We start from the raw sequence: 25,277 nt of genomic DNA on the forward strand, positions 1-25,277 counted from the left end.
GTACTTTGTCCATTTTTCAAACCATTTAAACAAATTTTTCTCCTACTACTTACAGTCCCTCTCAGTTTCAGAGTGCTTGTGGGTTTAATGTGTACTTATTTTGTGACCAAGGTGATTAAAGAAAGCAGTGGACAGAATAGGAATAGTACATTGTTGTTTAGACCCTCACTCAATACACTTGTTTAGACACAGAACTGTTGGTGATTACTGTCAGGGGATGGATATTCCACACGTTTTTTACTCCTCTTACTGAGACTTCATCACAGATGTGCTTCCCTTGTTCGCTTGTGAGAACCCCATATAGGTACTGCCCCAAGTCTTATAGTAAAGATGTTACTCTCCCACTTTTCTTCTGTCTGTAAAGCCTGTTGCTCTGACATAAGAAATCAATCAATGTTATGTGCTTTGTACAGATCTGTGTTGGCTGCTAACTCCTTTCCTTGTTATGTTCTAGATACAAACTGGTAATTTGGTTGGTAATTGGTTATCAAAGTTTTCAAGGATTTGAAGGGAATTTCGATAAGGAGTGACTGGCACATTTGCTGCTTCTGGTCTTCAGGTACCTCCTTACCCTCCAGGAATTTTGGAAGGTAACTGTCAATGCTTTGTATTGATACTCTGCCGGGGCTGCTCTGCGACCCCCGGGGTCCCCCGCAGGAAACGGCCCGAGGCGGCTCCGGCCCCGCGGTGGCGCTCCCGCCGGAAGCTGGGGGAGAGGCGGTGTCCCCCTGGTAACGGCGCCGGCGCGCGGGGCGGGCCGGTCACGCGCCGCCAATCGGCGCGCGGCAAGATGGCGGCCGCGGGAAGCGTGGCTCCGTGAGGCGGCCGAGCCGGGCCGGGCTGGGCCGGGCCGGGCCGGGCGGTGCGGGGGCTGCGCCGGGCGTCCCGCCTCCCGCGGGGCGCTGCATGGAGCGCGGCCTCAGCCAGCTGGACCCCGGCTTCTCGCAGCAGGACACGCCTCGCCTGATCGTGGAGGACTCGCAGCCCGAGAGCGCGGGCGCGGCGGGGGACGCGGAGCAGGCCTGTCTGGGCGTGCTGGCCCACCGGCTGCCGGTGCGGCGCGGCCCGAGCCCTGTGCTGGTGAGCGCCCGGCGCGGAGGCGGCGCGGCCCGGCCCGGCCCTGACCTGATGCGGACCGTGCGTCTGTCTTGCAGGAGATCGTCCGCGGGGCTGCCGGCAGCCGGGCAGCCGCGGGGGGCGGCGCGGCTCGGGAGCGACCCGCAGGTAAGAGCCGCGCTGTGCTTGCGGAGCCGATGGAGGGCCCTGCCCGCCCGGACCCCGCGGGCCGCCGCGCTCAGGAGATGCCGCCGCCCAGCGGGGAGAGCAGGTGCGTGGACCGGGCCGCGGGGCCGCCTTCCCGGGCCTGGGGGGCTCTCGCCCTGTGGAACCGCGGTTGGGCGCCGGGGACCGGCTGGGAACACGGGGCGGTGCGGGCAGCGGCCGCGCCCGTCCCGCTGCAGCGCCGGAGCCCGCGGGGGTGGCGCGGCCCGGGCCGGGGGCGCTGCTCGGGGTTGGGGGGAAGGAGTGTGAACCCCGGAGCGATGTGAACTGGCCTTTCTCTTGCAGTGCCCTTGCTAAAGCTGGGGGCAGAGCTGAAGGTGATGCTGAGGACCGGGCTGCCTCGCCCTGTGTGGAAGGTAACGGCTCCGTTCCAAGGTTTCTTAGGGCTGTGAATCTGATCAGCTGTCTGTGTCGTTTTGCAGTTCAGCTGCCTCACTTGTCTCACTAGGCGTTGTGCCGGTTATAATGGGTCAGAGACTGGTGCTTTTTTCTGGAAGGTGATCTATATGCTTTGGTGTTTGAATAAAATAAAGAAGATGAAAATTCATGTCGTTTTTAACAAGGATCTTGGAGGCAGGGAATGGCTGAGAAGAGACATGGATGCATCATGACCATTAGGAGATGGAGCCTTTTTATGGCAGAGTAAAGAACTCCTGGCATAGTGGTTGTTGTCATCAAAGGACTTTCAGGCATGGGCTGTGTTATCAGGATTGTTTTCTCATGACGGAATCCAAATCTGCTGCAGTACCTAATGGTGTTACATAAGACCTTGCTGATTAACACTGGTTTCTGAGTTAATAGCCACTGTCTCAGTTCTATTACTGTATTTTTAATTAGTATAGTTGAGATCAGAGTCTGTTAGTTTATTCAGATTTTCAGCAATGTCCTGAATACTTTTCTTGTTAGAGGGTGTATATTTTGTCCTTGTAAAGTGATAGATGGCTCTTTTATGTATTTATTTTTTTTAGGGATATATATGTTAGTTATGGGTATTTGTTGTTAGATACAGGCATGTCACAGCTGCATTTTGAAGCTCTAGAGCTCTCACAAAGCCAGGACTTGGAGAGTGACTTTGTGCCCAATGAAGGAGACACGAGGCACCAGTTTCACCCTGGAGCTGCTGTCCCTGCTTCCAGACTTGTGAAGAATGATACTAAGCATGGTAAGTGAAAATCATCTGAGCTGTCCTTTTGTTGCTCTGTCAGTTCTCTTTGGTTTCTTTAAATTATAGATGTTAAGTTTCTTTGTCAGGAAATACAGTATTAGTAGTTTTCAAAAATGAGTTCACAGCTCATTGGTAGTTGAAAATAATTTTGCCTTCTCTTTCCTTTCTGCTAGTTCATTTATTTTCTTGTACCTGTCCAAGTGTTGTCGGTGATTCTTGCACGTCTCCTTCCTAATTTGTTTCCAGAATATTCAGAAAATCAGATACTGAATTTTCTCCCTGGTGAAAACTTCATCCTGTCCTTTTTTATTGTTGTTTTTATCATTGATAGATCAAGATTACTTTTTTCATGTACAGCTTGTGAGAGTTACAGAACTACACTTTCTTCTCTTTATATATTAATGCAGCTGGCCCAAGTAAGAACTTTTTTTTTTCCCTCTTTCTTGCTAGAACCGTGTGGGGACAGCAGAGAAACTGCCTCCAGTGCAGCAGCACGTGCTGCTGTGGAAGACCAGCCAGAGGACTCTGAAAGGTAAAACAGTCCCTGTTCTTTGTGGGTCTCTTGCTGGAAGTTATTTGGTATATATATATATTTTTTTTTTTACTAGATTTTTAGGCGTAGGAGAGTTCAGGCGTCAACACAAAAGAGAAAAGTGAAGATGAAGTAGTGATGAGACCTTTTTGCAGTAGTGCTGACTAAGAAGTGTCAGACTCTTACACACAAAGATATCAATAGGTTTATTTTTAAGGGAGATTGCACTGGATAAAGTATACTAATAATTTTCTTAAATAACTGGAATATATTAAAAGTTATAATTCAGTTTAAGTCACATAAGTGATTTCAGAATAACTTAATTACTGCAGCACAGGCTTTGGCCTCACAGGAGAAACCCAGAGGCTGAGTGGTGGCTATTCCAGGATGCTTTTGAGTATTTACTATTGTAGGTTTTATAGTTTTAATTATTTTTAAATGTGAAACTTCAGTTTGTTGACAATTCGCTATATATCTTTTATGCCAGACAGAATAATATTTAGCGCATGTTGTATTGTCATATTCTGCCACAAAATAATATTAAAAAGGAGGTTAAACAAAATTCCTAGAATCCACATTGGACAGAACGGTAGAATGATTTTAGTTTCCTTTAAGCGTCACTTAGATACGATTCTGAAAATGTAACTTGTCAGGGATGAACATGGTGTTTTGTGAGGAGAGGTCGACCTTCATTTTAATCTTTTTTTCTTCCTGTGGTATACACAAATTAACTCCTTTCATCTGTGCCAATTCATCTGTACAATGTTGCAGTATTACTTCCAGTTTCTCAGGTCACTGAACGTGTCTTGGTTTTCCAGGGCTCTGCAGGACGAGGAAGAGCGTATTGAGAAACAAATGCCTGTCTGCAACCCCACTAAAACCGAGAAACCCCTTGATTCTGACCATGAGGAGCTGGATATCTTGTCAACCCAGGAAGAGATGTTTCCTGAGAATAATGCAACAGGTAACAACAGACAAGCAGAGCCAAAATGTCCATCCCAGAGATCACCATAATCTTCATCCCTACTTGATCTTTTTAAGCATGTAGCGTTTTAGAGTGAAGAGTTCTATGAATATTTTTCACATAATTTCTGCTAAAATCAAGGGGTGCTGTGCAAATGAAAGGCCATGAGCTCTTTCACTGTACCGTGGAGCAATGCCTAAATGCCACTTCTTGTTAGAACAGTTACACTGGCTTGTTGAATACATTTCATTTCCTTTCCGTCTGTGCCCACTGAAGAACAAAACAAAAACCCTTTTACCCTCTTCTGAAACTGGCAATGATAGTACTTTTTGTAGAGACCCACAGTCTGAAGTGTGGATGAACAGTGCAGGCAGATATCGTTGGCTTTCTTATGCTGGGTACCTTTGGCAAAACATTCCACCTTGCTCCTCTGAACTGGCCTTCCTGTTGGGACAGGACAGGCCTCTGCAATCAAAATCTTTGTCCCACGATTTTGGTCAGTCTTATTTGTCACCTAGGTTAATGTTCCTTCCTTGTAAGAGAAGAAATTACATGAGGTCATCACTGTATGTCTTGCTAGGATTATATCTCTGTCTGGTTTTAGTATCTGCAACTGAAAGGCTAATAAAGAAATAGGTTCTTGACAATCCTAGTAGTGAAAGGCCTAGAAAATACCATTTTGAAAGGTATTTTTGTCACAGTTTATCAAGCATGAGCTAAATGAAGTCTCGCTTTATGCCTAATGTTTAGTTTTAATGTGTGCACAACTGTGGCTCTACAAGTATGATCTTGTGTGTGAAGGTTGAGTAGCAGCCCCGGCTCACAATGGGCTCTCAGAAGAGACTTGCCTGGATTTGCATTCTTGTGCTGGATCAATTGTGCTGATACTGTAGCCATTGGGGACTTCTATCTTAATATTCCCAAGTAGGAAGACTTGTACAGTCTGGCCTGATAAAAGTCTGTTTTGTAGGTACACACTTATCTTTTCCATCTGAACTGTATTATACTCACATTTCACATCCTGAGCTTTCATGTGCCGTCTTCCAGCGTTGTGAGAAAATCAGCTTGTCCTTGCCTGCCTGAGAAGTAGCTGTGCAGTAGTGTGAATATAATTCCTCAGAATTTTCTGATCAACTTGGCTATTGGCCACATTTCTAATCCTGTTTCCTTTTGTTCCAAACCGCTGCAGAGAGTGGCTGTGCGATAACCAGGGTGGAAGAGGGAAGTTCTCTGGCGTGCACCCCTGCCCGCAGCCTGCACCTCCTGCAGCTCTCTGGACAGGGATCCCTTGTGCAGGAGACTCATTCGACGTAAGTAAAAAATCCCCACATTATTGCAATAGCTTAATTGCAATACTGCATTTCCACCACTATTTATTAGAGGACTTGTGCTTGGTTTTAAGCAATCAATGCTTTAACTTTGCACTATGAGGGGGTCATGGCTTTATTTTGTGATGAAATGAGCTAATGATTCCCATGGGGTCAATGGCCATTTCTCAGGTCTCTTGCTAATGGATGCGTGACACTCTCATTTTATGAGAAGACTCATAACAAGCTGGAGTTACATTTGGGGAGAAGTTAATGCATTTTTGAATGATGTATGGTCGTCTTTTCCTTGTTCCCTTTTCTTGGTCTGCAGTGTCTCTTCAGGTCTAGCTATTTCTCCTCCTGTTGCCTTTGGATCCAGTGCTCTTGTCCCCAGCAGTCCTACTGAGCAGGAGCAAGCAAAAGGTAAAATTTCCTGCTTACTGCTCTGTGGTTGTGTTTCTGTGCTCTCTGGTTTAGTCTGAGCATGCAGCCTTTTCAAAATATGCTAAAATTATATTTAAAGAGTAAAGCAGGACTGAGAACAATGAAAGAGATAGGTGAAAGGAGATCTATATTTTTGACTCGGATGCTGACATGCTGTCAATATCTCCTATGTAGCTGTCATAGTTAGTACTGTCAGCTCGCTCCCCTTCATTTGAAAGATGGGCAATACTTAGTCTGCAGTACAGATTGCTACTTGCAACTGTCTTCCATTCTTAGGGACAAGCTGTGCTGGCTCCAGGCAGATATTTGTACATACTCTTAGGGCAATAGAAAGGACAGAGGAGGACTGCATCCTAACAGTTGTTTTACCTGCACTTGGATGACTTACACGGTATTTTTAAAAGCTTTTGTGTGTTATATGTGTGTATTCTAGAACGTCATGCCAAAAGAGGGATTATTCTACGTGATACCTTGGTTCTTAAATGTTTTCTCTAAGTACCCGTTCACCATCAGAGGCAAGGTATCCATCCACTCAGACTTTTAGTATAATACAAAATCACAATTCCTTTCTGTGAGATTCCTCTCACAGAATGTGAAATAGTAATACTTTTAGAATAGATATTTTGTTAGCTGGGGTCTGAATTTGGTTGCATTTTAATAAAGATGGCAAAGAAAAAAACCTCAGATAAATGCTTTCTATAAATTTCAGATATCTTTTTCTAGTTGTAGAAGTTCAAGACCTGTAGCAAAATAGTTATGTGAGTTCCTAACAAAACACTTTCCCCCCACTTAAAGATATGGATGTTTTTGTTGATTTTTTTTTTTTTTTCTCCAAAAAGAATTCAGCTGGACGGAAGATTTTAGGTTCACCCGTAAAAGCATGAGGAAATTGCATATGCCACTGAAGACAAGTCTTTTAATAGAACATTGGAAACTTTAGGTACAGCACAAAACTTTGCTAATGATGTATATTTTGCTCTTTGAAAGCAGCTGAGCAGATGGATCCCCCTGTCCCCCCAGAGGGAGGAGAGCTGCAGCAGCAGGGGGGGGATGCACTGGGGGAGACGACCATCCCCTGCCTCCCACCAGCACCGCTGGTCCTGCCACAGGCTTCAACCCCCATGTCCCAGAGCGCCCCGGCCTTCTCTCCTGGATTGTTACCGGTGCCGTCACAGCCGGAGTTCTCTCACGTAAGGGTTCATGTCGATGTCTTTTCCGAGGTTTTTATGCGGCTGGTGCAGGTGTGTGTTGAGTCAGCCTCGGCTTCTGTGCTGAGCTTCCCTGCTAAGCTGGTTCTCATGAGCTTCCCTGTTCCCACAAGTCATGGTTACGTATTGATCATACTGTGTGGTGGTTTATCCTGCAAAGAAAACATGGAACAGCTTAAGAGAGCATAGTGAATTACTGAATGTATAATTTGATATCTTTTAATCTATACTAGAAACCTTTTTTGTGCTTTTTTTTTTCCTCTCATGAAGCTGTTTTGTAATAAAGCATTTGTATTCTCCTATAAGGCTAGAATTAATTTACTGCATTTTTCAAATTGCTTCTTCTTATTATCTGTTGTTATCTTTGTGCTTTCTGATTCTGGAAGTTATTACTATTCAAAGGGTTTTAACAGACAGTTGGTGGCTTTATAGCTTAAAATTACAAATTTCATCACCTTAAGGCAGAAAATAAAGATTGTGCTAGAGACTCTAATAGTCAAAGCAGGGCCTCTCCTTAGCCAGCAGTGTCATGCTAGTATCATAGATTCCTCTGGAGAATCTTTCCAGAGCCCCTGGTTATTTGACTAAAAATAGCTACTGATTTGCCATGCTTGCCCAGTACTTCATGGTTTGGTAGTGTGAGAGGGGTACCAAGGGTTGTATCTGATTTTGTCGCAGAGGTGCTAAAAAGTAATGAGTGGTGATAATTTTTCTCAGCAAGAACAAGGCAATGATGACTCTCATAAATGGGGGGAAAAGAAGTGTTGTGTTGTTTTGTGGTTGTTGGTTGCTGTTCTGTTTTTTGGTTTTGGGTTTTTTTTTTGGTTTTTAATCTATAGTTTTGTGGTGAGCTTGCTCTGCTCCATAATTCAGTGTAATGCTCTAGGAATAACAAATTAACAGTCCTACTTGGGATGCCCTGATGCTGCATGTCCCACTTTTTTTTGTTTTAGGATATCTTTGTTCCAACTCAGAGCCCTGAGAAGCAGCATGAAGGAGAAGAAAAAGCTGGTGCTTTAGCCCCGTTGTGCTTAGCAGCACCTAGAGATGCTTTGTCAAAGATGTCCACAGGTGACTCTGTGTCAGAGCCCTCTGAGTCCTGCCAGCTGGTGCTTTCTGCGAGCGAATGCAGCCAGGCCACAAACCCAACGGTCAGCGCAGGCTCTCTGAGTGAAACCACACAGGTAGAGATCACTCCTGAACACAAGGACTCGGACTTGAAACTCTGTTCTGTGGAGAATGACAACCTAAAACTCAGGCTGGATGCAGGTGATCAAGACCTCTCTGAAAACTCTGAAAAAGCAAACAAGGAGGACTTGCAGACTGCAGGGAAGCCTGTGAGGCAGTTAGTTGGTGCAGATGTAGCAGGAGATGGGTTGTTGGCTCCTACAGCTCATCGGGAGATCGAGAATGTTTCTGGAAGTAAAGATACTGCAGATCAGTCTGCACTGCCTGGGATTCTGCCACACACTCAAGGTAGAGAAGCACAGTCTGGAGATAGTCCATTGGATGAGACTCCTGAACCTGAGGCAGTTCCTGAGACTCAGTGTGAAGAACAAGAAGAAAAACTGCAAGTAAAAGAGAAGCAAATAAATGAAGATGGGTCCCTTGCTGATACAGTGCTTTCTCAGAGGTTTATTCTTGAAAATGAAGTAGAGTGTCACGAAGATATGGAAGTGGAATTTGCTGATGGTTCTTGTAAAAATAGCAAAAATTTGTCTGATCAGGCTCAAGAATTAGAAAAAATCGAACCAGAAATCCAGGGAAAAGAAACTTCAAAAGATTGTACTTTGGGTACTGGAGAGGCAAAGAGCCCAGATAAACTGTCCCTCAAGGCTGCTTCGGAAACCATGCCACAGCTCAGTGAGCGTCTGTCCAAGCCTCCTGCAGAGGAGTTGTTGGAACAGCACAACCATTTCTTTCCAAAGTTGAAGAGAGAGGTTCCATCAGAAGCAATGTGTGCCAAAAAACATCCAGGTTGTTCAGAATTAGGACAGATAATGGTAACAGGGAATCAGCCACCACTTCAAGGGAAAGGGGTTGACATGCTGGTGACTCAGGAGGAGAATGAGGTGCCAAACGACAGGGAGGATGCTGTTAGGACAAGGGGTCTGGAGCAAGAAGAGCAGATGCAGGCACAGGAGGAGGCAGCTGCTGAATCTCCCAGTCCCTGCAGTGGTAAGTGGGTTTAGGCTGGTAGTTCACAGGTGTTTATTCTGAATAATATCCAGGATAGCTATATGTAATCTGCAGTGTTTCAGGGAGCACTGATCTGGGGTGTGTTGAACAGCATCTCTTCAGAGCAGTGCTCTAAGTGACTGTGTTACAAACATAAAGTGCCTTCACCTTCTTTCCCTTTGTCACAGTCCTGCAGGCAGGGATGGTAAGTCTTGTTCCTCAGACTCTCTCTGTTTTATGACAGAAACACAGAACAAACAGCTTTGAAAACTCAGAATGTTGTGACCTTGACAATGCTCAAGAGTTTTTGTAACTTTTTTTTGTTTCCCAGAAACAACAACAGTGGAATCTTTGAAAGGAAAGGGTGTGTGGTAGTCTGTACTTTCCCTCTTGTTCTCGTTACTGTTTTTTTTTTTTAAATTTTTTCATCCTCAGAGGAGAATTTTCTTTGTGGGGATATATAGAGCAGCTTTGAGATAGAAACGAATACAGCAAATTTGTCTTGAGATTATTTTAAAGTAGAATGGCTTTTTACTCACATGTAAGCTGTGCCTTGGCAGGTATTGTCCTGATACATTGAAATCCCCTTAACATGCTATGTGGTTATACAAGAAATGTGGGATGCTATATCTGAGTTTTGTGGCACTTTTGCCTCTTAGTTGGCTTTGTTTTCAAACATAGAGTTCTGTACTCCTCAGAAAGATAACCGTTGAATAGTATGGTGAGAAGAAACTCAAGTTACTCTCACCACTGCCTGGTGAGAAGAAACTCAAGTTACGTAAAAAATAGAATTAAGGTATTATCTTACACTATAAGATAAGAATCACAGGTAAATTTTCCTACCTTATTGAGAAAGTTGCCTTTTTAACATTGCATCAGGTGTGGCGAGAGTGATGATTCTTAATCTGAAAGACTTCTGGAAGTAAAGTTGTTTCTTGTTTTCTAATGGGGTCCTTTTGATATATCACAGCTGGATATGAATTACCAATGGAGAAGAATGTATGTCATCAAGCTTTTGTCATGTCTGTTAAATAGTTGTGCTAGTGAGAGCAGAGCTAAGAAAGGGCTTTTTGGAAGAGAAGGCAAAACTTAAATGGAAGACGTGGAGTTCTTTGGGTGGTGGGGTTTGGGTTTTTTCCCCTCTGTTCTGCATGCGCAGAAAACAGTGGCATGCACTCCCGCTGGCCTTCTCAGGAGCTGTTGGTGTGGTGAGAGCCACGGTGTGTGTGCCACAGCCGGCGTGCCGTGACTGGTGTGCTGCATGCCATGCAGAGGTGGTGGGTAGGAGAGAACTGGAGCAGAGCTGGAGCGGCTCAGCGCTGCAGGCTGGCTGCCTGGACCAGGGCATCACGTGTAGAGATGTGGTGGGACGTCCCTGTCCCCTGGCAGAGAAACAGTGACAGCTCTGCATCCCTCAGCCTGACACAGAGTTGGAGGCTCCTTTGTCTCTTCCGTCAGGAGTGCACTTCTGCGCTGTGCTGGTGGTTGCCGTCCGTGTCGTGCTGGGACGTTCAGCTCTCCCCATGAAAGTGTTACCCAAGCAAATGGAATTTTTTTTTCCTTCAGCATTAGCAAACTTGAGAGAGACAAAGTGGGCCAAAGAAAGACTTGGTCTTTTGATACTGAAAGATGGAAGATGTTATAGGATGGTGGTGGCTACCTGAACTGTATCTGTTGGCCTTCTATCTAAGGCTGTTTGATGATAAAGCATAATTCTGGGTAAGTTTTGGATTATTAATTCAGGCAACACGTAGCTCTGCTAATTCACTTCTGTCCTAACCTTCATTTCTGTTTTTGGCCTCATCTCCCTTTTCTGTGGAAAATCCTGAGCCATTCTGAAAAACATGCATTCTGTAAAGTCCTATTCATTTCTGGATATTTAGTCTCTACTTTTATCTAGCACCTGGAGAAAACTGTGTCAAGTTGATCACAGCCCACATTTTCACCAAGAGATTTTCAACACAAAAGGTGAGAAAGACCAGTCAGAGCAGCTGTCCTGAAACTAGTGACTGTTCAGAGGGTTTTGTACAGGGCAGCACCAGGGTCATGCTTTTCCCTGTTTCCACAGCACAGTGAACCTTTGTTTTTGGTATTTGGACCAAAGAAGTCCCCTAAAATGACTAATCCTGGCGTGCTCTGTCTTTAGGAACCCCGTTTCATTTTCCGGTGCCAAAGGAGGGGGATGTTGTTCAGCCCTTGGCCAGCACAACGCCACCTCTTCTGGGGCAGCTGAAGATGGGACCCCGTAGACACAGCACCCCGATTGGTGAGTTCCACTGAAGGGCTCTGGTCTGCAGTGGAAGCCTCTCTGAAAGCTTTTGATTATTGATGCAGGATCTGATGGGAAAACTCAAACCTACCTTAGCAAAAAACATTGGTATTCCTTGGGGAGGGTTCATCCCTTTTCCACACTTCCCTTGCTATGTTCTCTCCTGAGTCTCTACGGAAGGTGTTTGCTCCCTGAGTCTGGAGTGGCATGGAACATGTCTTCCTTGCACTCATCTCATTCCCACACACAACTCCATTAAAGAATGCAGAAGACCCCTCTGAGTGGTGGAAGAGCTTAGACTAAAACAATCTTGTTTCCAGTATTCATCATCCTTTAGCAAGATTTTCTCTGCTGGGTTCACAAAACAACACCCTGCCATTGCTGGATGAAAGGAAGCGTGTATTTCTGCTTGGGTAACAGTAGAGTGTTCTGTTGCAAGCTGAGGATGAAACCTGTGCTACAGAACTTTGAGGCTTCAGAGCTCTAGGACTTTCCACTACTGCACTATTACTAATAACGCATGCAATGGAGCATCTTCAGAACAGAACCCCAGCAGTGTGAATGACAGCAGCTACTTTTTGTTTTCCTTTTTTTTTGTTTTCCTGTCTTCAGTGGATGATAGCTGCCCAGACAGCACTATAGCGACTAGTGATGTTACAGCAGAGGGCACAATGGGGACCAGCAATGTCACTGTGGAAAGTGCGATGGTATCAGCAGATGTGTCAGGAGTGTGCGAGAAAGGAGACTCTCCGGTGGTTCCTGAGGCTGATGCAAAACTCTCTCTGCGAATGAACCTTGTTACCCCTGTGAACGATGGGAGTGAGGAGTCCCTGCCATTCAGCTTGGAAAGTAAGAGGATGAAACATGCAGGTCCTGCTAGATATCAGCCCTAGCTCAAAACCTCTTTGTGGCATTCCCCAAGATAGTCTGAGTGTTTGTAACTTTTCTCATTTTTCTTTTTGGGCAGTGTCACTTAGTTTCTCTGTTTCTGCAATGCTCTAAGCAAGGATGGAGTGAGAGGAGATGCCTCTGTTGTAAGGGAAGTTCTTTCCAGCAGACTGAAAATTGTGATGTATAGCGGCAAAGTCACAGGATAGGAACTGAAGTTTGATTATATTGGGAGGGAAAATATTTTAAAAGTAAAATCTGAACAAAAAGGTTTGTCTGTGTTTTAATCAGAACAGTCACATTTGCTCTAATAGTCTAAAACATGCAGAAACTTAGGGCCATGCTGAGAAGTTTGGTGGGGAGGCCCAGGCACCCTCTGTCTGTGTTACTCAACCTCTCTCTTCCCTGAGTTTGGGGCATGGGGAAAGGGCAGAAGAGTGACAGGTGACACTGAAATCCTTCCCTCCTGTTTCAGAGCCTGCAGCCAGCGACAGGAAAGATGGATCTTCTGCTGCTGCCGGGGTTGTTGCCAGGTAACTGGGCTTGTTGCTGTGCACAGTTAATATGAAGGTCCAGGTAGATCCTTCTGCTTGTTACTAGCAGCAGGTTAAAAAAAAGAAAATGAGACACAGAAGCAGGGAACTCTTTTAACAGTAGCCACAACATTTACTCTTTGGATTTTGCACCAGTCTTTAAGTACATGGGCAAGGTCAGTGCCACACCTGCTCTTTTACTACAGGCTTTGTGCTTCCTACTAATGTCAGCATTTTGCCTCCTTCTGGTTGCAGTCAAAGCAGAAATTCATGTCTTCAGCAGTCTGGAATGCAATATCCACCTCTTAAATTTCAAATACACGGTTTCCTGCTTACTTTCCTCATTGTGCAGTTTTCCGCGAAGAATCGCTTGGGATCTCTGAAAGAGAATTTTGGTTTTGATATGAAGCTGATTGAAAGATAGCCATGTCACCGATACACTGAAATCACAGTTTGACACGTTGACCGAAGCAGAAGTTACTCCCTTGGTCTCTTGATTTATGTGTATCTCTCTTACCTCACATTTAAGGCCTTACTGGATTTTTAGCTGTTGGGAAGTATGGTTTGTATGGTTTGAAGCAGTAAGAAAACTTTGAAATAAGCTCAGAGTCTCTTGTCCCAGGATTGCGTGTGGGATGGAAGTCACGGCTCAGTGCTGAGGAGGGGTGGCAGCCGTTCCTCACTGCTGGAGGATGAGCTGCCTTTGTAGGTACATGTTGAATTTGGTCTCTCAGGGTCTGCTTCGTGACTGCCATTCCCAATACTTTGCGGTGTCATGAAAATCCTGAGAAGTAACCATAAATGTCTGTGTGCCCTGCTGGGTACCAGGGGCAGCGGGTGGTGACAGTCCTGATGCCACTGTGGTTTTCCACACTGCATTTTCTGGAATCGTTACATTGCTCTTGGCTCTTAGGGTGTCTGCAGAAATGACAGAAATGCTTCTGCAATTGCAGTTTGTTTCTTGACCTCTGAGGCTGACCACCGTACTTGTTCTGTGACTGTCTAGGTCAACAAGCTCAGTACCAGTTGTTGCGTTCCCAAGGGGCTGGGGAACTCTTGTTTTGCTGTATAAGGGATTTTCTCACTCCCTGATGCTTTTTTGTTTGTTTGTTTGTTTGTTTGTTTGTTTGTTTTAAATCTGCACTGCTAGCTCCCAGAAAGCATCATCTGTGTTTAGTCGTGTCTGTGAAGTTCGTCGAGAGGATGAGGCCAGAGGTCATGCTCTTTCCGCTTCTCCATTTAGGTAACTCCTCACAGTCTTTGCCTGCCAGTCCTGGTTGGATTTATATGCACATGTGCATTTTCTACATCAAAGAAATTGCACAAAGTCATTGTCTTTGGGTGACTTAGAAGGTTGGGGACAACAGGGTAAGTATGATAAGTACTGTATGTTTGTACCTCACATGGTCATCAGACTTACCTTTTGACTGAGCAGCGATGCGATTCCAGCTGGCTAATGTGCTTCAGTAAAAGCTGGGGCTTGAGAGAACTGAGATCATACTTGCAGCTTTTTAAATGTATTTTCTTTCTCCTCCTTCGAGATCTTCTGAACTACTGTGTTTGTTATTGTTTCTGCTGTTGTCTCTTTTCCAAGTCCATCAATTTTTGCTGTCTTTGCTTGCTTTGAAGAGGACTGTCCTGCTGCGTATCTTAAGGTGATGAGGGTGCTGGCTGGAGGACCAGCTGTAGAAATATGCTTCTTCAGCGTTAGCCACTCTGTCTTTGGATGGGACAGTGAGGTCCTGGTCTACGGAGAAACAGTAACCCATGTTTCAGGAGCACTGAACAGTTACACTAAAGACCATAATGAATAGGGAGTTGCAGTGCTGGGTGTTGTGCAGACAGAAGGGCACTGCAGACAGTCGCTCTCTAAGCCCAATGTGTGCATCTAGGAAGGCTCAGCATACAGTCCTGTATAGTACCTGATAGCACTTCTGACCGGGCAGACAAGTTCTCGTGAAAACATTGGACAGCATTTGTGTTTATGCTCCTGCCTCTTCTTGCTAGGTGTGATTTCCAGTTTCAAGCCAGTAGTGCTTTCAATTGAGTGGCAGCATATTAGTTGTCTTGCTTTTTTAATCAATAATTTTGATCTGTGTATAACTGGTTTGCAGGGGGAATCTATTCAGTTTTTCTGGCACACAAGAAGGTGCCGAATTACATAAAAATCCCAGTGGTTGGCAGTACCAGCAACACAAGGCAGCTGACGGCGGTGAACGCGTCGTGGTTTCTTGGAGGCCACAGCAGGACTGCGATCAACAGCCTGGTGCAGAGGATGAGGAGTCTGTGGAGACCAGTACCCTGAGCACTCAGACAGAGGAAGGGAGAAGAATGCAGAAGAAACTAAGTAAGGCTGTTAAGACTGATGAAAGCCAAGAGAGGAGGGCAAACACCAGGAATAAAGGGATCCAAACTACAGCAGACTGTCTTTTTACCCCAACAACTGTTACAAGAGCAACACAAACCTCAGAAGAAACCTGTAGGCAGGTGGAAGTGGGAACCAGTATGTCTGGGCAAAGACCTGGGCGGCAAGATACTGGTGTCCAAACCGAGAGTGGGGAGAAGCTCGTGAACGCCTCTGCCGAGGACACGGACTCTCTGCACAGCCAGGTGGGGTAAAGCTGCCTGGATTTAATGTTACTGGTTTAGAACGGTAAGGTATCCCTTCAGCTAGTACATTCACTAACAGTAGGTTCTCTCTCAGAAAAAGCCAAAAGACTACTGTAAAATGTTAATGTCACAAGCTTTCCTGTGTCAACTGCACACAGCTGCTAAGGCAGCAATACTTAGTGGGCAGCGTAAGTTTGGGAAGTAAATGTCTCCATATTTATTTTCTGGAAAAATATGACAAAGTTTGGTTCCTTGTGTTTTTGTTTTGTTTTGTTTTTTTGGTGTCTAGATGTAGTTAATGCTGTAAAAAAAAAAAAAAAAAATAAAAAATCGCTTTTTGCTGGATGAGGATGGGAGTTGCAGGACATTTAGAGTGAAGGGCTTGGTGCCTTTGTTTGGCACCAACCAATGTCTGACAGCTTGTTCTGCCGCTCCATGCGATGTCCACGGGTAAACACAGGAGGGGAGAGCTTCAGAGAAACGTTCTAACAAGATTAATAACCTTGAATTAGTATTTCAGAAAGTATTGCATACTCTAGGAAAACTCATTGCCTTGCAGTTACAACTTGTATATTGTGAAAATAAAGACCAGAAAAATAGTTTTTTCTAAATTTGAGCTAAGGATAGTGTGTACTCGGGGAAACAGGAGATGAACAGGGCCATAAATATGCAGTGCAACATCAATGTGATATGTCTGAGTCCACTGAACGAAAGACTATCAGAAGCCGTGCTAAGCAAGTTTGCTTTTTCCTCCTTGCACTGCTGTGATTTCCCTTCCTCTACCCGTTAGCAAGTCAGCAAAACGTGTTCAGTTCTCCCTTGTTTAGGTTCTCTTGTGTTCTGATTTGTAAGAAGATGCTGTAAGGTTCCCTACTCCAGTACTTGAATGTGTAAGGAGAAACTGGACTGCAGAGATGGCTCTACCCAGAAGTGATTTGCTTTTCTTTGTGGAATGTCTTGGTTTTAATTTGTCCTGTTCATTACAGGGAGAGGAGGAGTTTAACATTCTTCACCCACCCAAAGGCCGAGTCCAGCATCGCCACACGCGAACTATTCGTGAAGTGCGCACTGTTGTTACGCGGGTTACGACAGATGTTTACTACATAAATGGTGCAGAGGTGGAACGGAAAGTAGTTGAGGTAGGTTCCTCCTTTCAGGGATAAATATAATGATATGTTTGCTGAAAAATAAAGTTAATTAAATTAAAAGATGATGTGTTGTGGCTACAGAAAACGAGTGAATGAGTCAGCATGGTGTGACGCAAACATGCAGACCGTTAGTGCATGATGAAACCTGGTGCTGTTGTGTTTCACGCTTGTTACGGGATTCTGAAAACACACTGAGTTTTTTTTTTTCCTTCCCAAAGAACTGGACGGAAGACTTTATTATGTGTGTCCAACTGTTTTAAAATTTTGGGGATTTTGTCAAAATAGATATCAGAATTGGCAGAAATTCTATTAGTAAGCAAAAATCACTTCTGCCTGTAAAATTGAACTATACGAGGTAGTTTAGCCTGTTTTGTAGCTCAGTGTCATTTTAAACTATAGTCCTGTGGACCAGATTCTTTAAGAGGTCTACAAAAAGCAAGTTAAAAACAAACAAAATCCCAAAGTCTGTTGTTAGTACACTTGTGTTGATGTATGTTCATTCATTAATTGGAAAATCTTTAGGGAATCTCAAAAGATAGCTGCCAAATGCTGATTTGATGTGCATGGTAATGATATCGTCCTGCTGGCAATGAAATGTTACTGCTATTCTATTATAAAAGTATATAACGTAAGAGTCTTGTGCTGTGTTGCTATAATGAGAAATGACACAAAAGGATAAATCAGTGCAAAGCTTATACTTTCACACCTGATACTGCACATGAAACTGCTTATTGTAACATTAAAATAGAGAATTAAGTGTCCTGAAATGTGCACAAATCATATAACCATTATATATAATCATTATATATAATCATGTAACCATTTCCAGTTTATCTACCATCATTGGAAATCGCTATTTTGTAGATACATATTTTTATATCCATAAAACTGTAATGGCTCCAGAGGACCAGCTGTCTGAAACTGGTCTTGGACTTTAGTAACCAGAGGCTGCTGGTGTCTCCTGGAAATGTTGCACTCTCAGACTCGCGAAGGGTGGGAATTATTCAAAGCCAGACTAATTTGACACCGACCAAGCTCTGTCCCGTTGACTGGTTTCTTAAAGTGACTTCTCCATACAGAGCAGCAGTGAGTGCCGTGAGAGACACTGTCTGCCGTTGATCTGGCCAGACTCGGATCTGCTGGGCTGTCTTCAGTTTCACTAATGTGCTCTCACCTTGGCTGTGCTTTTCCCTCATGGTTGTAGAGCTTCCATCAAGCAAATGTGTCAGAGCTTCCACTGAGCAAATGCGTCACCCTTGACAAACCTTTTATTTTATTTTTCCTTTCAAGGAAACTGAGGGGCCTGTGGTGGAGTGCCAGGAGTCTGAGACTGACACATCCTCCTCTAGAACTGCAGTGGGCTCCTCACTGACCTCCGGGGACCTCGGTGATGTCAGCTCCTTCTCATCCAAGGCCTCAAGCCTCCACCGCACGTCCAGCGGAGCCAGCAGTGGTCACTCTGCCACGCACAGCAGCAGCAGCAGCTCAGGGCGAGGAACTGGAGCTGTCAAGGGGAAAGTGTGTGGGACAGAACCTGGAGAGTTTGCTTTACCCGTTGGCAGAGGCGTCTTAGGAAAATTAAGGTATGTGCAGAGCCTTGGGAAGGGAAGAACAGATATTTTGCAGAAGTGAACAGTTGGCTTGGGTGGAATGTGAAGCAGGGTAGACCCTAAAGCAGTTCTTTTCTGGGAAGGATCTTGGCTTGACGAACAGAAATAAGGAGGTAGTCCTTGCTTTTGCATCTGTTCTTCCTAAAGAAGTACTTGGTTTCCATGCGAGGCATTGCTTTGCGTAAGCTCTTAGCAATGATGAGGCAGACTTCTTGACCAGTATTGATCACAGATAAAATGGGGGGGATCCTAATGGCTGCCTTCTCTTTTCAGAACAATTAACTCATAAATTCTCCAGCCCTAGGAAAGGAGCTGGTCAGCCAGTGTCTCCAGTCCGCGCTAGCCAGTCAGGGGCGCTGCCCTGTGAGGAAGAGGAGGACTCTGTGCCTGGCGCTCGCCAGGGAGGCAGAGCAGCCGGGACACCTCGGGGGCGAGGCAGAAGAGGCCGCCCACCATCTCGAACAGCAGCAACAAGGTACCCTGGAAAAAAGAGACTATAACTTTAGTTTATTGCTAAGGAAGAGAATGGGGAGCTGCTGTCTTCATGTGACAGAAGAAGGAGTACTGATTATTTCGGGAGCTGGGTTTTGGTGATAGAATGTAGCACGTGCAAGCATCTTGCCCCAGTATTCTTTGTTTAGTAACTGTTTTTCCTGAACTTTCTGCGAGTGCTTTTCTCTTTCTTCCTTCTGGGACTGCTTTTCTCTTTTCTGCAGAGATTCAGCTGGACTGCCAGGTGTGGAGGATCTCTCAACTACACCATCAGCTGAGGAGAAATCATTTACTCATCCAGTTCGCCTGCCAGAGGGAGGGGAGAAATCTGACGCTTCTGGCTTCTGTGCCTTACGTAGTGACTCTCCAGAAATCCCATTACAAGTGGTGACTGGTCCTTCAGACGGTGCAGACTCATCCTCTGGGAACAGCTTTGTAGGCCTTAGAGTTGTAGCAAAGTGGTCCTCAAATGGGTACTTCTATTCTGGGATGATTACCCAAGATGTTGGGGCAGGAAAGTACAAGCTGCTCTTTGATGATGGATATGAATGTGATGTGCTAGGAAAAGATATTTTACTCTGTGATCCCATCCCGCTGGAGACGGAGGTGACTGCACTCTCAGAGGACGAGTACTTTAGTGCAGGTAGGAGAGGTGCCTGAGCTCCATCAAGGGTTTTCTGAGTTGCTGAATATGGTGGGAGATGGGTGCTTGTCCAGGAGGACAAGGAGCCAGAGCATAACGGGTGTTACCTGCTGTCTCATCAGGTGTGGTGAAGGGGCACCGCAAGGAGTCTGGAGAGCTGTACTATTGCATTGAGAAGGAAGGCCAGAGGAAGTGGTATAAACGAATGGCTGTTATCCTGTCTCTGGAACAAGGCAATAAGCTCCGGGAGCAGTTTGGGCTGGGTCCTTATGAACCTGTCACCCCTCTGACAAAAGCAGCTGACATCAGTCTGGGTAAGGGAGGTGCTGTTCGGCTACTGGCTGTGCTGTTCTGCGTCCTGTGCCTTTGACATGCGTCTGGTTCCTGATACAAATTACTGATGCGTAAATCTGTCGGTATTCAACAATGCTTTTGGTACTTAACTTTGTAGTGGGATCTTTGCTTTGTGTCCCGCTCAGAGACTTAGTGGTGTTATCTGGTTTGTGGAGAGCGCTCTGCTTCTAGGACTGCAATGCTTGCTGTGCTCCTTCTCACTTGGTGCACGGCTGCTGTGGTAGAAACTTTTCAGCAGCACTGGGGGGAAAAGGGACAGTCAGGGTATGGAAGGAAGATACCCAAGTGAGAGACCTGTTTTCTTGCTCTTCTCTGTCAGAGGGTGGTCATGTGAACCTTCGCACTGCTGTTCAGTTTAGCCACCTCTGTACAGATATGTAGGGTGGAAGCTTGTGAAGTTCAGTGACAGCCAGTGACTAATCAATGCATACTGTATTACAGATAATCTTGTGGAGGGGAAGCGGAAGCGACGTGGTAACCTTGGTTCTCCCAGCACTTCCAGCAGCAGCACAACTCCCACTCGCAAAGGGCACGAGAGCCCACGCGTCCCACCCGGCACACTGTCTGGGAAAAGAAAACTCGTTGCTTCTGAAGATGAGAGATCCCCAGCTAAACGTGGTCGCAAGTCAGCAACGATAAAGCCTGGTGAGAACCCTTTTTTCTGCTCTTAAACTTGCATTCAGCTATTTTTTTTCTGTAATTGATCTTTCCACTTCCCATAAGCAAGAAGTAGATGAGATTGCCTGTTTGCCCTGCAGGTTTAGAGACTGATTGTCCCTGGATGCATTCAGCAGACAGAGACATTTTTAGCATAGTTTGAGTACTTACCTGCCATCTTTTCAGTTGTACCTTTTAGAAATGTTCTGACCTTAATGTTGTGATTTGCCTCTCTCTTATGTGTTTAGTCAGTCCTGAAATGTCTACCTGTTAAATGGACCCTTCACAGCCCTGGGTGATGTTTCAGGATAGCCTGGGGAACATTGTCCCATTAGTGATTCAGAGTTTCATTTGAAGATTCTTTGCAACCAGAAGAGTAAAAGTTCCCAACCGATCCTAGTGTAATCCTAACACAATCCTGACTGCCTCCCTCTGTCTCCTCCACTGCAATAACTGAAGTTGAACGTATCCCAGATCTTACCCATGGTCTTTGTGCTGAGCCTGACTTGTGAGACTCATGGTGCATCTGTCTCTGCAGGGGCTGTCAGAGCTGAGGAGTCCGTAAGCATCCATGAAGGTGTAGATGCTGTAGATGCCCCAGTCCTGGAGGACCAGCATGGACCCCTGCCCAACAATAAGACCCTCTTTTTGGGCTATGCCTTTCTCCTCACCATGGCAACACCCAGTGACAAATTGGTCAATCACCAGAAGCCATCAGATGGTCCTGCAGGGAGCAGTGAGGAGGAAGAAGGTGAGGCAAACCTTACCCATTGCATTTCCAAGTGGAATGCTGTGGCTTTAGAAAAAATGCTGGATGCTGTCTGATCAGGCATTCGTGTGAGTGCTTGTTTTACCGTTTTGCTCTTCGATCCTTTGCAGAAAAGATCTAAGACTCAGTTTTTGTTTTAGAGAATTTACAGTCTGAAATGTGGCAAAGATCAATGATGGTCATAGGGCAAGTTAAGAAACATATGAAAACTACTGAGAACCGTGGTGTCAGAATAATATGAGAAGGGTGGTTTTGAGAGAGAAAGGATAGTGCTGGAAACACAGTACTTGAAAGCCTGGATGGGTTGCTCCAGTTTGCCTTTGCTAGGGTCACGTTTCATGCAATGAGCTGCAGCATGAACAAGTGATAAGGTGCTCACTTGGCTTGTTTGGCCAGTGCTGCGCTTCCCTTTCTGCTGCTCCCCCCACCCCCCTTTTTTTTTTTTTTTTTTTTTTTTTGACTCTTTCAAGGGTATTTTCTAGATATTCTTGCAAGAAAGGCTAAGATCCATTCCTGGAGTGGATAAGGGCTCTGTAGACTTGAGGACCTTATGGACATAAGCAGATAAATTATAGCCAGAAAATGAACTTTCTGTTTCTGATGTAGAATTTTTAGAGATGACTCCGTATGACAAACATTACATAGCACAGCAGCTGCGAGCAGGAGCTGGCTATATCCTGGAAGACTTCAATGAAACCCAGGTAAGGGCTTGCTTACTAATCTAGAATGATAGTCACCGAATAGCTGAGATGGGAAATAATTTCTGTAGCTGATCTTGTCCACCCCCCGCTGAAGGCAAGGTCAAACAGAGCAGAATGCTTAGGTTCTTGTCCAGTTGCGGTTTGAGTATCCTCAGGGATGGAAACTCCACAGCCACTCTGGACAGCCCCATCCTGTGTTTGACCACTTCCAATTAAAAAAAAAAAAGGAAATGAAATGGAATTTCCTGTATTTCATTTTGTACCTGTTGCTTCATGTCCGCTTAGTAGATAACACTGAGAAGAGTCTGGCTCATGTTCTGTATACTTTCCTATCATCAGGAATATGCATTGATAAGACCACCCAAGCCTTCCCTTCTGGAGCTGAAATAAGCTCAGCTCTCAGTGTCTCCACCACCTGAACATCCCAGTGGCCCTTGGCTGGGCCTGCCCCAGTGTATCGTGTGTTTGTGCTGCAAACCTGGGCTGGGTGCAGCACTGCAGACGTGCTCTCACCACAGCTCTGTGCCTGGGAACACTTAGAGGCAGAGCTCTTCACCTGCCAGCCTTAGTTGGGTAACTCATCTCATTTAGTGTCACTTTTACTTATGTTTAGATTTTTGACAGAGAGGGTAAATTGTTCTTTGAGCATCTTGCCTGAGGATGCAGAGTCTTCTGTGGTGACTTACTAAGTCTCAGACTAGAAGATGAATCTTGTCCTTTGTCTGAACTGGAAGAGACAGTTATGATACAAAAACTACTAGACAGAGCTTTTGCCTGTGAAATGCATAGCGTGGAATAGGTGATTTGTATAGGTTCTCCTGATTTCAGAATTTACCTAATTCACCTTTCAAATAATATGGATGTGAAAGTCAGGGTGTCAGTTGTTTTCTTTAGAGTGTTTAGCAGCAGGATAACTTCTGGATGTTTTTTCAAGCACTGTCTTCTGTTTACATGTCTTTTTATCTCCCTCAAGTGTAATGCAGCATATCAGTGTCTCTTAATTGCGGACCAGCATTGTCGAACTCGGAAATACTTGCTGTGCCTTGCCAGAGGGATCCCTTGTGTGTCTCATGTCTGGGTCCGTGACAGCTGTCATGCTAACCAGCTTCAAAATTTTCGGAATTACCTCTTGCCAGCTGGTTATAGCCTCCAGGAGCAAAAATTGCTAGAATGGTAAGTGCCAAATAGCCGTGATCTGAGTCCACAGACCAAGGGTTTAATTGGAGACAATTTTTTACATTTGGGAGACTCTTGAATACTACAAGTACTGGAGGTGTCCCTAGTTCTGGTCCCCGTGCTTTCCATTTTGTATAGGAGCAGCACTTCCACTTCTTTCCTTGGATTTACAGTCATCTCTAAAGCTGAGGTACATTTGGGTGCCATATACGCAAAAAAGTCTCCTGGGAAGTAAGAAAGATGTCAGTCTCCTCATGAGGAAGATGGAATTCAGGGAAGGCTTCCCACACACTTGGCTGACTTCTGTAATTGCTCAGAAACTACCTGGATAAGGGAGAGCAATACTGCTGCGATTTCCTTTTCCTTTGGTACATTGTGAGCCAGCTGCTGCATTTTCTGTGGAGTCTAGTCCAGTAGGTCTCTTCTGAGAGAACAGTTGTCAGGTGAGGCTGCTCAGGCAAGGTGAGGGGTGGACAGAAGCAGTTTGTAAATCTTTGTGGGCTCTTGGGCAGGAGCCCAATGCCTGCACACTCAGCCCTGTCCAAGTGGAGGCATTTTGGATATGCACAGAAAAGGTGATTCAGGATTAAGGAGGAACCTGGCCTAGCTTTGGATTTAGGCTGCTGCACACACACCCCACCAGTTGTCTAGCTTTCTTTTACTATCTATAAGCAGAAGATATTTGTTCCAAATATTTCAGGAGGGGTGGTAAGACAGGTCATGGTACAGAAGGCATTCAAAGAACCAGTATGAGAGCTAATCAGCTGACTAGAAGTAGATAATGGTCCTCAAAGTCTCAAACTACTGAGTATTCTCAGCAGTCTGCATTTTTCTTCTTTGTTCTACAGGCACCCACGAGAAAACCCATTCTATAACCTGAAGGTTCTCCTGGTGTCAGACCAGCAGCAGAACTTCTTGGATCTGTGGTCTGAAATCCTCATGACGGGGGGAGCAGCATGTGTTAAACAGCATTGCTCAAATGCTCACAACAAAGGTACTCGCTGGCCAGTTTCTCAGGGCTAGTAGTTGGGAATCCCTTGCCCCTGTGGTCTCTAGTATGGTTTGAAACCTTTCAGGATGGCTTACTAGGTTGTATGTAAGCACAAAGGAGGGCACAGTGCAGGCACTAGCTCTGCTTGAATGTAATCGGAGAGAACATCTAGAAAACCTGCTTTCCAGTGGAGATGCTGCAGCCATTCAGGACATGAGCCAGCAGCTTCCAGCCTATGTTGAAAGGGAGGAATAAGCAAGAGTTGCTCCTGGACCTTCTGTAGGCCACTAAAATTGTGCTTCCTTGTCCTCCTGAGCTCATCTGTCCCTCCCACTCCATATGGATGTGGGCCCCAGGACTCACAGCCTGAGGTCTCATGATTTCTAGTCCTACCTGTGGTGCTGGCTGCTGGTGTTCTGTTCACTTATATCTGGACTAGAAGAGAATCTTTTACTTGCAAGGTGCAGTGTTGCTGTAGAGCTTGTCTTGGCTTTTACAAAGAGAATTCACTGGCTAGGAATGAGAAGACATAAGAGATTCATAGTGGTGAAACACTGATCTGCTGCTGCAGAGAAGATCATTTTTCTTTTTCCACCTGACAGATGCCTGTCTTTCCTCCTGTGCAGATATTGCTTTGGGTGTTTATGACGTGGTGGTGACTGATTTTTCCTGCCCAGCTGGTGTCTTGAAGTGTGCAGAAGCTTTACGGCTGCCTGTTGTCTCGCAAGAGTGGGTGATCCAGAGCCTGATTGCTGGGGAGAGAGTAGGCTACAAGCAGCATCCAAAATACAAACACAACTATGTCCCCAACTGAACTGAAACTTTGCCCTGCTGTCCCACTGTTGTGCAGACTGTGTTTTAATCAGGTTTTAAATGTTTGTGTAATTGGACAGTGTGCATGGATTACTGTATATAGTTTTATCTGCTGGACTTTTATGATGAAATAAACGTTCAATTTCTTGTGGTAGCTGCTGGGACTCATTTATCTAAACTGATTCCAGGGGTGTGCCTCCAGAGGAGGGCAGAGAGAAAAAAAAGCTTTCATTTCTGTGAACTGAATAGCACTAATATTCTACTTTCAGAAAGGCTGGCCTCAACCCAAAGTCAATTATAAAGGAAGGAAAAAGTGTTCTCAACCAGGAGCCTGTGTTTGTGGAATACCCTGTGACCCAGCTCAGGGCAGTGGCAGCAGCAGCACTTCTGTTTGTTTGTTCTCCAGCTTGCTGTTATTTTTTATGAATTTCATCAAGATGTTGCTAAAGTGACTGGTAAGAATTTCTAGGATGAAGTGCCATTTTGTTTTGGCTACCTTTATTTTTTTTTTTCTGCTCTTGTGACTATATAGGTATTGACCTGC

The 25,277-nt window shown here is 45.2% G+C and overlaps 1 protein-coding gene across 6 annotated transcripts; it reads left to right on the top strand.

The window, feature by feature from the left end:
* Nucleotides 1-906: 906 nt before the first annotated feature.
* Nucleotides 907-24,887, top strand: TP53BP1 (tumor protein p53 binding protein 1). 6 transcript variants are annotated; one of them, XM_065076871.1, is made up of 26 exons: nucleotides 907-1,080; nucleotides 1,155-1,327; nucleotides 1,567-1,637; nucleotides 2,285-2,443; nucleotides 2,897-2,978; nucleotides 3,797-3,942; nucleotides 5,132-5,252; nucleotides 5,581-5,672; nucleotides 6,681-6,883; nucleotides 7,855-9,079; nucleotides 11,226-11,345; nucleotides 11,961-12,197; nucleotides 12,712-12,769; nucleotides 13,920-14,012; nucleotides 14,884-15,379; nucleotides 16,366-16,518; nucleotides 17,818-18,110; nucleotides 18,436-18,612; nucleotides 18,854-19,272; nucleotides 19,395-19,586; nucleotides 20,068-20,271; nucleotides 20,822-21,034; nucleotides 21,659-21,753; nucleotides 22,727-22,926; nucleotides 23,778-23,923; nucleotides 24,523-24,887. In XM_065076871.1, the coding sequence occupies exons 1-26, from the start codon at nucleotides 907-909 to the stop codon at nucleotides 24,732-24,734; spliced, it is 5,754 nt and encodes a 1,917-aa protein (XP_064932943.1). In that variant the 3' UTR covers nucleotides 24,735-24,887. The 6 variants fall into 6 exon arrangements, with proteins under 6 accessions (XP_064932943.1, XP_064932946.1, XP_064932944.1 ...); XM_065076874.1 differs by having other exon boundaries at nucleotides 24,547-24,887; XM_065076872.1 differs by having other exon boundaries at nucleotides 6,684-6,883.
* Nucleotides 24,888-25,277: the final 390 nt, after the last annotated feature.

This window comes from Columba livia, chromosome 11 (genome assembly GCF_036013475.1).
Source record: "Columba livia isolate bColLiv1 breed racing homer chromosome 11, bColLiv1.pat.W.v2, whole genome shotgun sequence".
Taxonomy (NCBI): Eukaryota; Metazoa; Chordata; class Aves; order Columbiformes; family Columbidae; genus Columba; species Columba livia.

What these genes read in the sequence shown, in the direction of transcription:
- TP53BP1 (XM_065076871.1), top strand. Translation starts at nt 907, where the DNA reads ATGGAGCGCGGCCTCAGCCAGCTGGACCCCGGCTTCTCGCAGCAGGAC. An exon ending in CTTTCCGCTTCTCCATTTAG is followed by an intron (nt 14,013 to 14,883) that starts GTAACTCCTCAC and finishes ACTGGTTTGCAG; the next exon opens with GGGGAATCTATTCAGTTTTT. An exon ending in CGGACTCTCTGCACAGCCAG is followed by an intron (nt 15,380 to 16,365) that starts GTGGGGTAAAGC and finishes TGTTCATTACAG; the next exon opens with GGAGAGGAGGAGTTTAACAT.